The sequence below is a fragment of the Ctenocephalides felis genome, unplaced genomic scaffold (genome assembly GCF_003426905.1).
Source record: "Ctenocephalides felis isolate EL2017-DRISC unplaced genomic scaffold, ASM342690v1 CF-g0.4_SCAFFOLD_03572, whole genome shotgun sequence".
Classification (NCBI taxonomy): Eukaryota; Metazoa; Arthropoda; class Insecta; order Siphonaptera; family Pulicidae; genus Ctenocephalides; species Ctenocephalides felis.
Window position 1 is genome coordinate 43,480,307 of NW_020539726.1, and position 16,290 is coordinate 43,496,596.

The following is a 16,290-nucleotide window of genomic DNA, read 5'->3' on the forward strand; positions in this document are numbered from 1 at the left end:
TTTTCCTTCCTGACGAAATAACTCCAGAACGCACGAACCGATTTCGACAATTTTGCATTCGTTAGAAAGGTCTCGGGCTCCGCAAGGTTTACAGCTAAGAAAATTAGCTGTGCATGGCATCGTGCTTTCATGCAAGCTGCTGGAACTTCACGCACCGTAATTAAAAATTCGAGTTATGACATTAGTGAGAATTATCAGAATTATGCTTGGTTAAGTCAACGAGCAATTCTTGCCGCAAAGAATAATGATGTATACGCACTGAATTTCACCATTCAATCAAAAATTGCTGGCGATTTGGTGACATACCAATGATTCCGACTGGTCTTCCGTTTGACTTCAAACGATTGCAATTTCCAGTTCGCCTTGCAATCGCAATAACAAGTCGCAAGGCCAATCGCTTAGTGTTTGCGGGATAAATTTCAAATAGATTATTTAGAAAATCATTGTTTTTCACATGGGCGATTATACGTTGCCTGTTCACGAGTTGGAAAACCATCCGCTTTGTTTGTGTTAACGTGAGACCAAAAAACAAAAAATGTGGTTTACCAAAGAGCACTTCAATGAAACGGATAATTTGCGGATTCACTTTCATTTACTTAGAGAAGTTCAAGTAAAAAACACTTCATTTTTGTAATCGAAATAAATTCATTACTGTTGTATAATAATATCAAATTTTTCCTTTTCAAATATAAAACAAACAAAAAAATTTTTCATCTTTCTGACGAAACCATCAGGTGGCGAAACGGAGTTCGTCGGGATTGCTAGTTATTTATAGACAGGTAGATGAACAAGTAGACAAGTAGGAAGATAGACCGATAGACAGGTTGGAAGGTAGAAAAGTAGACAAGTAGGCAGGTCCACTAACAGGTGGAAAAATAGACAAGTTGAAATTTAGGCAGGATTATGCAATTTGCTTTAAAGTGAAATACCCCTTACACGTAGTTTAATATTACAGTTTCAACAACAATTGGTTTAAAATGGGAAATTGTTGCTGTTGCCTGGCATCTTTGTGCAAAGCAGCAGAAGTTGATTTCAAACCCAAAACTAACACAACCGTTACCTCGGATAGTCCCTTGTTGCGCCAGCCCTCTATAAAACGCAAAATTGTCACGGGGATTTATTCCTACGAAGCCCGAGAACAGAGTGATGTCTCCTTCCTCAAAGGTGACAGGATGGAAGTCCTGGAAGACTGGGAATCTGATTGGTGGCGAGTTTTGCATTTGACCACCAGACAGGAGGGATTGATTCCTTCAAATTTTGTTGCAGAAGAGCGCAGCGTCGAAAGCGAAGAGTAAGTAGATAGAAATAAATCATATCTGGTAAAAGAACCAAAATTTAAAGTTACTTAGCTATGTATCTATTACTACCATGTGTTTTTTCCTAGTTGGTTTTTCGTTGACATTTCTCGTAAAGAAGCAGACAAGCTCCTGATGTCTAATGAGAATCCACGAGGTACTTTTCTGGTCAGGCCTACAGAAAAAAATCCTCAAAGCTACATAATAAGTGTGAAGGACTGGGATGAGCCACAAGGCTATCATATAAAATACTATAGAATCAAATGTGTCGATGATGGGCATTTCTATATCGTCAAGCATCAGAAATACTCAAGTCTGCCTGCACTGGTCACGGCTTATATGGGTAAGTATAGACAGATATTATGTTCTCGGTGTAATTTAATAAGAAATATTCCTACAGATGTAGACGTGGTCAAAGCTGCTATAATAACTATACCTGTACTGACAAAGGTTTGCAAAAAGATCAGACCACGACTTTACGATTTGAGCAACGAGACTTCAAAAGCTATAAATTGGGAAATACCATTCGAAGACATTGATATTGGTGAGAAGTTGTCAAGTGGAAACTTTGGCACCGTGTATCTTGGTTTATGGAAAGGTAAAACAGAAGTGGCCATCAAAAAATTGGACAAGGCAGATGTCAAGTCGATAAATGATTTTAAGCAAGAGGCATCGATTATGAAGACTGTGAGACACAAACATCTCCTGGCATTGTTGGGAATTTGTCAAACCGATAAGGATTTATATATAATCACCGAGTACATGAAGAATGGTGCTTTGCTCAATTATTTGCGCGAGAGAGGTACCATGCTGAAGAAAGCAGATTTGTACGAGTTTGCAGAACAGATTGCAAGTGGCATGGTTTATTTGGAAGAGCATAAGTACATCCATCGCGATTTGGCAGCCCGTAATGTTCTAGTAGACAATTTGTTCAGTGTCAAAATCTGCGACTTTGGTCTCAGTAGAGCAATTCAGGACGAGATCTACGAATCTAGAAGTCGTGTTTGCGCTGTAAAATGGACAGCGCCGGAGGCGCTTGAATTCCAAAAGTACTCCCACAAATCAGACGTCTGGAGTTACGGTATTGTCCTTTATGAAATATTTTCCTTGGGCAAGGTTCCGTATCCGGGAATAACGGCTTTGAACATAATTGATAATCTAAGCAATGGACATCGGATGGCAAAACCAGATTTGGCGAATGATGACATTTACGAATTGATGCTGAAGTGTTGGGATTGGGACAAAGACAAGAGACCAGGATTTAAGGAAATTCACAAGATTATGAATGGGATTTGTGATATCGGGTATTGTTTTTACAATAGTGATGCAGCGGTGGAGAAAGATGCGTCTTATGACATACAAAGTGAAGATTTTGAGGCTGCAGACCAATACTCCAATCTCAATGAACCTTTATATTTAGGCCACTTCTCATAGGCACATAGTATTTCAGGATATTTGTTAAAACTATATTGATCTATATAATTGTCGAATAAAAAAAATAACAATTAATAACAAAAAAAGACCCGGCTAATGTTTACTGAAAATCAATCAGCACGTTTTTCAATATGATATCTTTCGATTGGTTTTTCAATTTTCAAAACCTGTTTAGAATATTTGGCTAAAACTTGAATGAAAATGTTTGCATATTTTTCTGATAAGCAATAAAGAAACGGCATGGCTGATCTTCTTTGAAATTTTCAAAAGTCAGATTTTTAACTTCTCGTAGGATAAGTTATAGTAATCGCAAAAAAATCAAAAATGAAATGTTCATTTATATATACGTTTCAGAGGTTTCTGAACATTTTCGTGTACCTTAGAAAAAATTGATGTATGTGTCCGTGTGTGTGGATACAAATTTTCATCAAAAAGCATTCGCATCGTATTGATAAGGAGACGTGCTGATTAGTTTTTGGCAAAGGACTAGCTAGCTCTTTCGGAAATATGGGGCAAAAAGTGGAAATTTAATAGAAAAAAGTAAAAAATAGCGCTATTTGCCGGTCAAAAATAAACGTTAGACATATGTATATCGTGTTATCAGATATTTTATAAATATTATAATAAAAAGTACAAATTTTGTGTATATATGGGTTCCGTATCAATGTTTACATGCTAGACGCGGCGCTTACGCGTTTTGATATTTCAACTCCAAATCAGCTAAATGTGCAAAATTTTCCAATAAAATCTAAATACAAAAAATCAAGATATAAAAAACATCATTTTTTCAAAAAAGCGATTTGACTCAAAAATTTCAAGATTTCTCAAAAATCGAATTTTTTCAAAGTTTTGCCAAGTTGTTTTTAACTTCCCGTAGGTTAAGTTATTGTAATGGGCCGAAAATCGGAATTGAAAATTTTCACATTTCTCGACGTTTTGAAGGTTTCTGAACGTTTTGGCATACCTCAGAAAAAATGGATGTGTGTGTGTGTGTATGTATGTACGGGTACAAATTTCCAGTCACGTTTTAGGGCGCACGGATCAACCGATTTGAATGGTTCAAAAAACATTCGATTCCTATTGATAGGGAAAAGAGCTGATTAGTTTTTGGCAAAGGCAGGTCCAGCCATTTCGGAGATACGGAGCTAAATATGTAAAAAATGGCAGTTTTTAAGAGAACTAAGCGTCCGATTTAAATGATTCAAAGAACTTTCTGCTTGTCTTAACAAAATAATTGATTTTGGATTTTGTTTCAATTTTTTTTTTTTTTTAATTTTATGTATATCGAAAATAATTCAGATTTTATTTTTAATTCTGACTATAGTTCTAATATACTTTACAAATAATTTCAACTCTGCAATTCAGTTTATATAATTCTTATAAATATTAGACAATGTTACAATATTTCTAATAATCTATTTGGAAACATTCAGTATTCCTCGAACATTTCGTTACGGTACGGGAAGTTCCAGCAATTTGCCTTAAGGCACGATGCCATAATTGCCTCAAGACAGAATTCCACTTACAGCTAGTTTAATTTAGTTGTCTATACGGAAAGTTCCAGCACCACTAGTTGACTTTTTTTTCCAAATTCGATCTCATTCGATTCAGAATCGCTTAAAACGTCGAAATAATATAAAATTAACACATCGGATTTTCTGACAAAACCATAAATCTCCTTCGGGATGTTTAAAATGTTATATAGATTATGAAAAAATAGGCGTGGTGTCGAATTAGTATTACCCGATTTAGAGGTAGTGTTACCTGATTTAGCAAAAAATACCCGTCGCGATTTCTTATTGAGTTTCATCAAATGACTTTTGAATTTTTGAAATCGGTGCAGCCATTTTTAAGAAAAAGGCGATGGATAGTCAATCTTTGTCACATACATACTTTCCCCAAATTTGGTCTCAAACGATTCAGAATGACTTCAAACGTCGAGAAAACATAAAATCAGCAAATCGGATTTTTTGGTGAAAACAAACCCCTTCGAAAGGTAAAATTATTTTTCCTAATTAGGCTTGATCCTTTAAATTAATTATAACTAATAATTATTAGTGTTGCCCGATTCAAGCGCTAGTGTTACCCGATCAAACAAAACGATTCACAACAAATATTCGTCACTATTATTATTAAATCTTTATCTGATGATAAATTAATCTAAACTAAATAAATTCCGCGAATAGGTTTACATCATTCACAAGATATAAATAATTTGCAATATTTATTTTATCGTTGTCAATTTTTATCTCCGGCAAACAAATAGATATACGACGACGACGACGAACGATTTGATTATTGTGAAAAATGTCATAAGTGTGATATTATATATCAATTTCTTTTGTGCAATACAAAATGTTTATTTGTGCTGTGATTTATTATTGTGGAATTGGAAAATAATAATATTTTGATGATAAGTGTGTTTTTTAATTCGGAACTTATAAAAATATTATAGGTAAGTACTTATCTACTATTTGTTTTATTTTTACGAAGCCATATAAATGTTTCTATAAAGATTTCTAATGTTTTTTATCCTACAGTTATATTTATTGTTTTGTATTTCATATCCATAATTTTCATTATTTGACCATCATTTTATTTTGTTTCCTAATACCATTATTTTATATTACTATTTTTTTATTTTTTTAAATATTGTATGTCATGACTTCACAATTTTATATTTCCTTATATTAATATATTTATTTTAGGATAGATTTTATTCTATAATTGCATTATTCCAGGTTTCCACTATTCCATATTTCCTTATATAAATAAATTTATTTTGCAATACATTTTATTCCATAATTCCATTATTCCAGACTTCCACTATTCCAAATTTTCATATGTTAATATGAATCAATATAATTTTGCAATACATTTTAGTCTATTATTCCACGCTTCCACTATTCCATACTTCCATATATTAAATATATTTCCATAATTTCCATTATTTCATTATTATTTTATTTCATATCCATAATTTTATTATTACATATGTATATATATATATATTATATATATATTATATATATATATATATATATATATATATAATATATATATATATATATATTGTAGTCCATGCTTCCACAATTTCATATTTTCTTATATAAATAAATTTATTTTGCAATAGCTTTCATTCCATAATTCCATTATTTCAGGTTTCCACTATTCCATATTTCAGTATGTTAATATATTTATTTTGCAATAGATTTTAGTCTATTATTTTATTATTTTGCGCTTTTACTATATTCCATATTTCCGTATGTTAATATATATTTTGCAATAGATTTTAGTCTATTATTCCATTTTTTCATGCTTCCACTATATTCCATTATTCCTTCTATAAATATAAATATATTTATTTTGCAAAAGATTTTATTCTATTATTCCATTATTCTAGGCTTCCACAATTCCATATTTTTTTAGAATAATACATTTATTTTGTGATAGATTTTATTTCATTATTCCAAGTTTCCACTATTCCATATTTAGCAATAGATTTTATTCCAGAATTCCATTATTCCAATCTTCCACTATTCTAAATTTGTATATGTTAATATGAATCAATATAGTTTTGCAATAGATTTTAGTCTAGAATTCCATTATTCCACACTTCCACAATTCCATATTTTCTTATATTAATACATGTATTTTGTGATAGATTTTATTCCATAATTCCATTAGTCTATGCTTCCACTTTTCCATATTGCCTTATAATAATACATTTATTTTGTGATAGATTTTATTCCATAATTCTATTATTCCAGACTTCCACTAATCCATATTTCCTTATATAAATATATTTGTTTTGCAATAAATAGCTTTCTATTACTCCATTATTCCACGCTTCCACAATTCCGTATTTTTTATATAAATATATTTTGTAATAGATTTTAGTCTATTATTCCATTATTCCATGCTTCCACTTTCCCATATTTCCATATGCTAATATATTTATTTTTGGATAGATTTTATTTCATTATTCCAGGTTTCCACTATTCCATATTTCCTTATATAAATATATTTATTTTGCAATAGATTTTATTATATTATTCCATTATTCCACGCTTCCACAATTCCATATTTCCTTATAATAATACATTTATTTTGTGATTTTATTCCATAATTCCATTATTCCAGGTTTTTACTATTCTATATTTTCTTATAATAATATATTTACTTTGTGATAGATTTTAATCTATTATTCCATTATTCCATGCTTCCACAATTCTATATATTCTTATATGAATATAATTATTTTGCAATAGATTTTAGTCTATTATTCCATTATTCCACGCTTTCACTATATTCCATATTTCCTTATACAAATATATTTATTTTGCAATGCATTTTAGTCTATTATTCCATTAGTCCACGCTTCCACAATTCCATATTTCTTCATATAAATATATTTACTTTGCAATAGATTTTAGTCTATGACTCCATTATTCCACGCTTGCACTATATTCCATATTTCTATATTAATATATTTATATTAAATATTCCATATTATATATTTTCTAATTCAACTTACTTTATTCAATAGATTTTACTCCATTATCGCACGTTTCCATATTTACTTATTTTTTATTTACTATATTCCATATTTTTATATTACACTCTATATCCCCATAATTCCATTTATTCCATATTTCTTGCTTCTTTAATTTTGTTGTTATCGGAACAAAATAATATATATCATAAACTTCAATAAACTTTATTCCATTATTCCGTGCTTCCATTTTTATTGAATCTGTTTTTTTTTAATATATTCCATAATTTCAACCATTCCAGGAAATATGATATATAACTATTTAAAAAGATTGTCATTAATTAAATTAAATCAATAATAAAATTATTTCTATTTTAAATATATGAAAATTCATTCCATAATTTCAACTATTCCAGAAGTGCAAAATATTACGAATTAGAAAAGTGGATTAAATTGATAATGGAATATATTTAATTATGAAAATATGGTATATAATAAAAATTCAAATTAAATAAAAATGGATTTGTGGAATAATGCAATGTTTATTTATGGAATTATGGATTATGGAAGATTGGAATAGAAATTTTTATCTGTTTTCTCATATTTTATAATTCCAATTACTCCATGAAATACAATAAAAAATAAATATAAAAAATTGAGGAAATGTGGAACATAATAAAAATACAAATTAAAGTAAGGTAAAAATACATACAATTAAAAGTAAGGATGAAATAAAATTCATTGAAAATGATTAAAAACGAAAGAAAAGTAAAATTATGGAAACATTCCATATAAAAAGAAATAATAAATGTTGAACAAAATTTACTTACATTTTTATTTGGTTTTCATCAACAATTCTCATATTATAAATATAATATCTGAAATGAATTTAAAAAAATGTATTAAACAATCATTAATGGAATATAAAACAAAGTAAAAATATGGAATTATGGAAACCTGGAATACAATATAGAAGAAATTGAAAAAATGGAGATACAAAGTAATATATGATATAAAGTTTTAAAGATATTAGCTCTCCATCCATATTTCCATAATACTTCCATAATTCCATATTTCCACATATTTTTCTATTGATATTTTCTCATGCTCTTTGTTGATTATTTATTTAAATTTTATCAAATATCCAATATTTCGCACATTTATTTCATTTCCATGATTCCATTTTACATGAAATATGGAAGAAATTCCATGTTTCCACTATCGTAATAATTAAATTATGTTTTTCATAAATCAAATTAATTTTTATTTTTATTATTTTAGTTTTTACTAATTGGGTGAATAACTTAATTTTTGAGCCAAAATGGGAAATGTTTGCTGTTGCCAGGCACATTTATGGAAAGCATGCTTTACGGACAGGCTTGGAGGTTAGTTATTATTATTATCTAATTTATTATTGCTATTTAAATTTTTAGAAAGATTTTATATCGAATGTTGTTTTAATTATTGCAATCGGTTCAGCAGTTTTTTTTAGAAATTTTATCATTTATATTTTATAGATCTAATATAATATAAGGGCCTATAATTTGGGCGACAATGTTTATTAGAAATGAAAATATAAACAAGTAGTGTATGGCATCGTGCCTTAAGGCAAATTGCTGGAACTTTCCTTACCGTAATGAAATGTTCGAGAAATTTTAAACGTTTTCAAATATATTATTACAAATACTGTAACTTTCATTAATTTTGCTATCTTGTTATATCTGAGCAAATCAAATGTAAATCATAAATCAATTTATCTCCATAACATTAACAATCGTCATTTCATTTCGAATTCAATTTAAAAAAAATAGTTGCCTAATTTACACAAAATTCGAAAAGTGCTCCAGTACATAAACAGTCTAAACGCACTTAGGTAAACATTTGTACCAGAGTGGCGCTTAGACTGTGCTTAGCCTGGGTATTTTTTTGAATTTTTTATCCAAAATTACAAAAATTTTTTATGGAAAATGAAAAAAAATGTAATAATTTTTTTCCTCGAAAGCAATTATTTTGTTAATACAAGCAGAAAATTCTTTGCATAATTCAAATCGGACGCTTAGTTTTCTCAAAAACTGCCATTTTTGCACATTTAGTACTGTATCTCTGAAACCACTGGACCTGCCTCTGCCAAAAACTAATCACCAGTTCTCCCCATTATTACTAATTGAATGTTTTTTAGATCATTCAAATCGGATGCTCCGTTCTCTCAAAAACTCGATTTTCTGTACTCTTTGCTCTTTATCTCCGTAACTGCAGGATTTCGCTATTAATAGGAATCGAATGTTTTTTGAATCATTCAAATCGGTTGATCCGTGCGCCCGAAAACGTGGACAAAAATGCGGGCATACAAAACACACACACACACATCCAATTATCTGAGGTATGTCAAAATGTTCAGAAACCTTTAAAACGTCGAGAAATGCAAAAAATTTCATTTTCGATTTTCGGCACATCACTATAACTACCCTACGGGAAGTTAATAAACAAAACCTAAGGCATTCGAGGACCTTATCTCATATTTCTAAGAATTATATAAAATTGCGCTTATAAGTAAAATATTATCGAAAATTCTTGACAATTCTTGACAAATGGCTTGATATTATTTACTTAGGTAACAAAGTATCAGAAGAAATTCCAATGATCACCAGCAATGGATATCGGGCACCAGTTTCGCCGGACACCAATTCCGGTATGGCATTAACATTTTGCCTTTTTTTAAAACATTAGTTAATTATTTTATTTATTATTTTAGATCACAAGGTTAGTCCCCATGTGGTCGTAGGGCTCTACACCTTCTCAGCCACCGAAGAAAGGGAAATGTCTTTCTCAAAGGGCGATCGTATGATGGTACTCGAGGACTCCGGAGAGGACTGGTTGAAGGTTCAGGATGTTAACGACAAGAAAAAGCAAGGTTTTGTACCCAGGAAATTTTTAGTGGAAGAGGAGAGCCTAGAGAGAGAGGAGTTGAGTAACAAAAACCATCCGCCAATGTATGATCAATATCCTTTGTTTTTTTATTACTTTTGCAGTTGGTTTTTCGGTGCCATCTCCGTCAAAGAAGCAGAAAACGTCTTAAGGTTGGATAAAAATATACCAGGCATATTTCTGGTGAGATACTCCGAAAACAGTCCATCTGGTGTCAGTCTGTCTATCAAGGAAAGGGTTTCCCAGAGCGAATTTAGCGTCCAATCCTACATCATAAACGTCACCGACAACGGCAATCTTTTTCTGGTAAAAGGGCACGAATTTCCAGACTTGAAGGCGTTGATCCATCACCACACAGGTAACTATAGACATCTGATAACAAACTATTGGTGTATGGCATCGTGCCTTAAGGCAAATTGCTGAAACTTCACGTACCGTAATGAAATATTCGAGAAATTTTAAACGTTTTCAAATATATTATTACAAATACTGTAACTTTCATTATTTTTGCTATCTTGTTATATCTGAGCAAATAAAATGTAAATCATAAATCAATTTATCTTCAGAACATTAACAATCGTCATTCCATTTCCAATTCAATTTCAAAAAAAATAGTTGCCTAATTTGCACAAAATTGAAAAAGTGCTCCCGGTATAGTCACAGTCTAAACACATTCGCAAATAATTCTGTGCGACGTTTTCACTTACACTGTGCTTAGCTTGGCGGCATTTTCACATTTTTCATTAGTTTTCGTTTTCACAAAATTGGAAAAGTGCTCCAGTACATAAACAGTCTAAACGCACTTGGGTAAACATTTATACCAGAGTGGCGCTCAGACTGTGCTTAGCTTTGGTCATTTTTTGAATTTTTAATCCAAAATTACAAAAATATTTCATGGAAAATAAAAAAAAGATGTAGTAATTTTTTCATCCCCAAAAGCAATTGTTTTTAGATCATTCAAATCTGACGCTTAGTTTACTCAAAAACTGCCATTTTTTCTCTGTATCTTCGAAATGGCAGAGCCTGTCTTTGCCAAAAACTAATCACCTCTTCTCCCAATCATTACTAATTGAATGATTTTAGATCATTCAAATCGGATACTCCGTTCTCTCAAAAACTCGATTTGTATTTTCTGCACTCTTTGCTCCGTATCTCCGTAACGGCCGGACCTGCCTTTGCCAAAAACTAATCAGCACATCTCCTTATCAATAGGAATCGAATGTTTTTTAACTTCCCGTAGTGCAAGTTATAGTAATTGCAAGAAAATCGAAAATGAAAATTTTGATATATCTTTACGTTTCAAAGGTTTCTGAATATTTTGGCATACCTTAGAAAAAATGAATGTATGTGTGTGTATGTGTATGTGCGTGTGCGTGTACGTGTGTGTGTTCGGATACACATTTTCGTCGACGATTTCGGGAACACGGATGAAGCGATTTGAGTAATTCAAAAAACATTCGATTCGTATTGATAAGGAGACGTGTTGATAGTTTTTGGCGAAGGCAGGTCTAGCCGTTCCGAAGATACTCAGTTTATAAGAGAACGGAGCATCCGATTTTAAAAATTCAAAAAATAAAAAAAAATGTATTGACAAGATGAAGAATTGATCAAATTTTCATGAAGGCAGGTCTAGCGGTTTGGGAGATCTAGTGAAAAATGTAAAAAAATGCCATTTGGCGGTCAAAAATGATCATTAGACAAATGCACATCGAATTATCAGATATTTTATAGAGACTTGAACAATAAGTATAAATTTTGTTTACATTCCTATGGGTTCCGTACCAATGTTTATCCGTCAAACGGCGACGCGGCGCTAACGCGCTTTGACATTTTGACTCTATGCAGTTAAAGCAGTACGATTGCTTTGAAAAAACGTTCAGAATTTCCAAAATATGTATGTCAAAATAGAAAAAACATTTTTTTTTTTCAAAAAAATTTTTTGTTTTCAAAAAAAGTAATTTTTTGTCAAATTTATAGTTTCAAATCTAATTTTCTCGAAGTAAATTTTTTTCAAAAATGTTAATCGTTTTTAAAAAAATAATAATTTTTGGTACGGAAAGTTCCAGCAATTTGCCTTAAGGCACGATGTTCTAATTGCCTTAAGACAGAATTCCACTTACAGATAGTAAAACTTATGTTATAAATATATGAAACCCAAAATTTTTATAAATATATATATATATATAAAAGCTTATGGTATATAATATATATAAAATATATTAGTATATAATAAATATATTATAATAATATATATTATATAAATCCCAATTTTACCGAAATGCATAAAATGTAAAATCTCGCCACTAGATGGCTTTGAATACAACAATTAAATCTTGAACGAAATAAAAAAAGACTTTGCTCTTTCAAATCTTGCTTTATATTATTCCTAGAACACTTTATAAAACACCGATTTATTAAGATTTTTATTGACATTATTTTGTTCATTACATGATTTTCGTTAAAATGTATATTTAAGGAGATATTTGCAAAAAAAAAGAAAAACGCCAAAAATATATGAAAATTTAGTGGCCAGTACCTTGAAAAGTATTAGTTTTTTTGAAAAACTATAAGAGACATTTTTTTCTTATAATTAGTTCTTCTATCGATTTTCGACGTTATTTTGAAAAAAATGTAATTACACAATTGAGAAGGGGTGTCGGAACCCGAATTATATTCACTTTTGAACTTGAGGGTGAGATGAACCTAATTCCAACTAGTTGGTCTGGTATTTAGCCTTGAGGCAAGTTACATGAACTTCCCGATATGTGTAAATAATCGACTTAATCAAAAAAATGTGTAAATAATATACTTCATCAATCCTACTTTAAAAAAAAAACGATAATAATTTTAGCAAAGTCTGACGAATTTTTGAAATTAAACTACTTGTCGTAAGGCCGTAATATTACAGTAAGTTCTATAAGACCATGATGTATATCGCCAAAAAAAGTTCCATGAAAATCGGCTTAAATTTTTTTTTCAACAGTTAATTACAAGAAAACGGCTCGGTAGATTTTCACCTAAAATTAATCAGTACCATTCCCAACTAATATCTTTCGAACAGTTTTTGATTTTTTAAAATTGGTTCGGTAGGATGAGCTTAAATGTGAACTTCACACTTTTTTTCAAATTGCAAAGAAACGGCTTGGCAGATCGTCACACAAAACTGACAAACGATAGTCCTCACCGAAATACATCAAATAGCTTTTAAATTTCTAAAATCGGCTCAGGCGTTTTTGAGAAAACGGCGATCAAAGGTCTAACTTTGACAAATGCCAAAAAAACAATACCAATTTTTGCAAACTTTGACGAATTTTTAAAGATGAACCAGTTGTCGTAGGGCCGTAATATTTTAGTATGATATAGAAGACTATGGTATCTACCGTCAAAAAAATAATCATAAAAATCGTCGAATTTTTTTTTTTTAAAACTTTATTACAAGAAAACGGCCCGGCCGATCTCTACCAAAAACTAATCAGCACGATTCCCAACCAATATCTTTCGAACGATTTTTGAATTTTCAAAATCGATTCATAACTGCGGTCTAAAACGTGGACGAAAGACTTTTCACTTCTCTGCTATTTACGAAGAAACGGTTTGGTCGATCGTCGCACAAAACTGACAAACAATAGTCCTCATCGAGATACATCGAATGGCTTTTAAATTTTTAAAATTGGTCCAGCCGTTTTTGAGAAAACGGCGATTTACGGCAAAAAATCTGTTGGTGCACACGCACACACACACACACACATACTTTTTCCAAATTTGGTCTCATTCGATTCAGAATGGCTTGAAACGTCGAGAAAACATAAAATTAGCGAATCGGATTTTTTGATAAAAACATAAACTTCTCCTTCGGGAAGTTAAAAATTCATGCAATTCGGAGCACAGTAAAAGAAATAAGACTCAAAACTAATGAAGTCTATTATTCCTTTTGTAGGTTCTGAAAATGCAAGTCCAAAGCTAACCCAACCTTGTCACAAGTTGCGACCTCAAATGTACGATTTGAGTTACGAGACTTCGCAGGAAAAAAATTGGGAAATTCCTCTCCAGGATTTGGATATAGGCCAACAAATCAGCAGCGGTAATTTCGGGGTCGTCTACCGGGCCGTTTGGAAAAACAAAACAACGGTTGCCGTCAAAAAACTAAAACAAGACGATGTCGAATCCTTAGAAGAATTCAAGAAAGAAGCTGAAATCATGAAGGCTATAAAGCACGATTGTATCCTGGCTTTGTTCGGTATTGCATCAGGCGACAACCATCTTTTCATAGTGACAGAGTTCATGGAAAACGGTTCCTTGAGAAGCTTTCTACACAAAAATAGAAACAGATTGACCAAAACCGATCTTTTAGACTTCTCCAAACAGGTTTTTTTTATTTATTTATTTATACATATATATATATATATATATATATATATATATACTAGCTGACCCGGCAAACGTTGTTTTGCTAAGTAAGGTATATTCTAAACAATTTCTAGAGAATCAAAAATATTAATACTTTAAGTGTATAAGGATGTGTTACAATGCTTCATACAATGAAGTATTATAAAAACAATAAACCCCATTAGTTTGTCTATATTTCGTCAACACAATCAAACTGGAAGTTTTATACACTTTCTATAGAAAATGTGATATAATCCAATCCAAGTCTTTTTTGGTCTTTTGACTTATTAATTACGTTTCAAGTCTTTCAGATTCTTTTTGGATTCTGTATTTTGTGTATAATTGTAAATAATACTACTGAGCTTATACAAATTTTTCAAATTTCTGCGAGGAGAGATAGAAAATGAGTTAAGTATTTCTTCTTTGACCTGCTTTTTGAAAAGTTTCAAGTAACATTCGATGAATTAAAGTAAATTTAATAAATAGTATATATGTAGAGCAGGGCCAGGCACAAAGGTCCAATTTGACTTTGAGCAAATATAAACTATACTGTGAAAACCATAACAATTATATCACAATAAATAACACATATCAAACGAACAATTATCTGACTACGTTCAGTAAAACTGCCTTCTACTTTATCACTGTAGAAATTTGCTTTTTTATGTCTTTCAAAACTTTGTTATCTAGACCTTTTTACCCTATAGGCGGGGTAACTTGGAACGGCCAGATGGCAAATAGGTTTAATGTCTTATTTTAATTTTAAAGGTATTCTACAAAATAATTACATTTTTAACTAATGCTAAAAAAGTACCAACAGAAGAAAATACTTTTACTATGGATTTTCAAAGATTACCATTTATCTCCCAATATCAAAGTCATAAGAATCAAGGTTATAGCTGGTTATACATCTTTTTCCCTTTATTTTCAAATAATGTTGTTAAACAAAGCTTTAGTTTTACTGATTTTTGATACTTTGGTCGTGGAACTATCAACCCCGTACCTTCATATAATACTATTCATTCTTCGATAAATTCTGGAAAATTATAACTGGGAATAAGTTATTCGAGAAAATGTACCATGTATAGAACCAAGAACTAATATTCTATCACTATATTTAACATAAGGTAGTCGAGTAATTTCAATTAGGCCTTTTTATTGTCCAATCAAAGCACATTTGCGGATAATATATATGCCAATTAGTTGTAAACACCTGAAACATTTTATATGTATAAAGAAATTATAAATTAACAACAATTAATATATAACTATTTACATTTTTATTACAAATTTTGAGGTTATGTTAAGAAACTATATTTCAAAATTATTTTTGGTTATTTATTTGTCGATGATTATACTTATTGCTGCTTTTTAGAATATAAAAACCTCAAATATTCTATTTAAATACGTATAAACAAATATACATAAATACCTAAGTATATAAATAATTACATTCCCATTGCCAAGAAATACATTTCTCCATCGTCCATCTGACATCGCTTGCTATTATTAAGAATTAATTTACTTGCCACTTCGTAATGATTTTCCGTGATGATTAAAAAATTTATATTATTCACGTAATAATTTTCCAAAAATGATGATTAAAAAATGCATATTAATATATTTGTTTCAAAACGGAAACACCGAATGACAGTTGACAATTGAAAGTAAATGTCATAAACTGAATGGATATTTAATAAATAATTAATTTTGAATTGGAATGAAAAACGGGATAAAAAGTATTTCATATGTTTC

The 16,290-nt window shown here is 30.5% G+C and overlaps 2 protein-coding genes across 2 annotated transcripts; both read left to right on the forward strand.

Annotated features, from left to right (window-relative positions):
* Positions 1 to 977: 977 nt before the first annotated feature.
* Positions 978 to 2,729, forward strand: LOC113388555 (tyrosine-protein kinase Src64B-like). Its single transcript, XM_026625926.1, has 3 exons — positions 978 to 1,291; positions 1,385 to 1,638; positions 1,696 to 2,729. The coding sequence occupies exons 1-3, from the start codon at positions 978 to 980 to the stop codon at positions 2,727 to 2,729; spliced, it is 1,602 nt and encodes a 533-aa protein (XP_026481711.1).
* A 5,816-nt stretch (positions 2,730 to 8,545) lies between these two features.
* LOC113388556 (tyrosine-protein kinase Src64B-like) lies at positions 8,546 to 14,701 on the forward strand. Its single transcript, XM_026625927.1, has 6 exons — positions 8,546 to 8,609; positions 9,836 to 9,913; positions 9,977 to 10,187; positions 10,254 to 10,507; positions 14,087 to 14,514; positions 14,657 to 14,701. Exons 1-6 carry the CDS (start codon positions 8,546 to 8,548, stop codon positions 14,699 to 14,701), a joined length of 1,080 nt encoding a protein of 359 aa, XP_026481712.1.
* Positions 14,702 to 16,290: the final 1,589 nt, after the last annotated feature.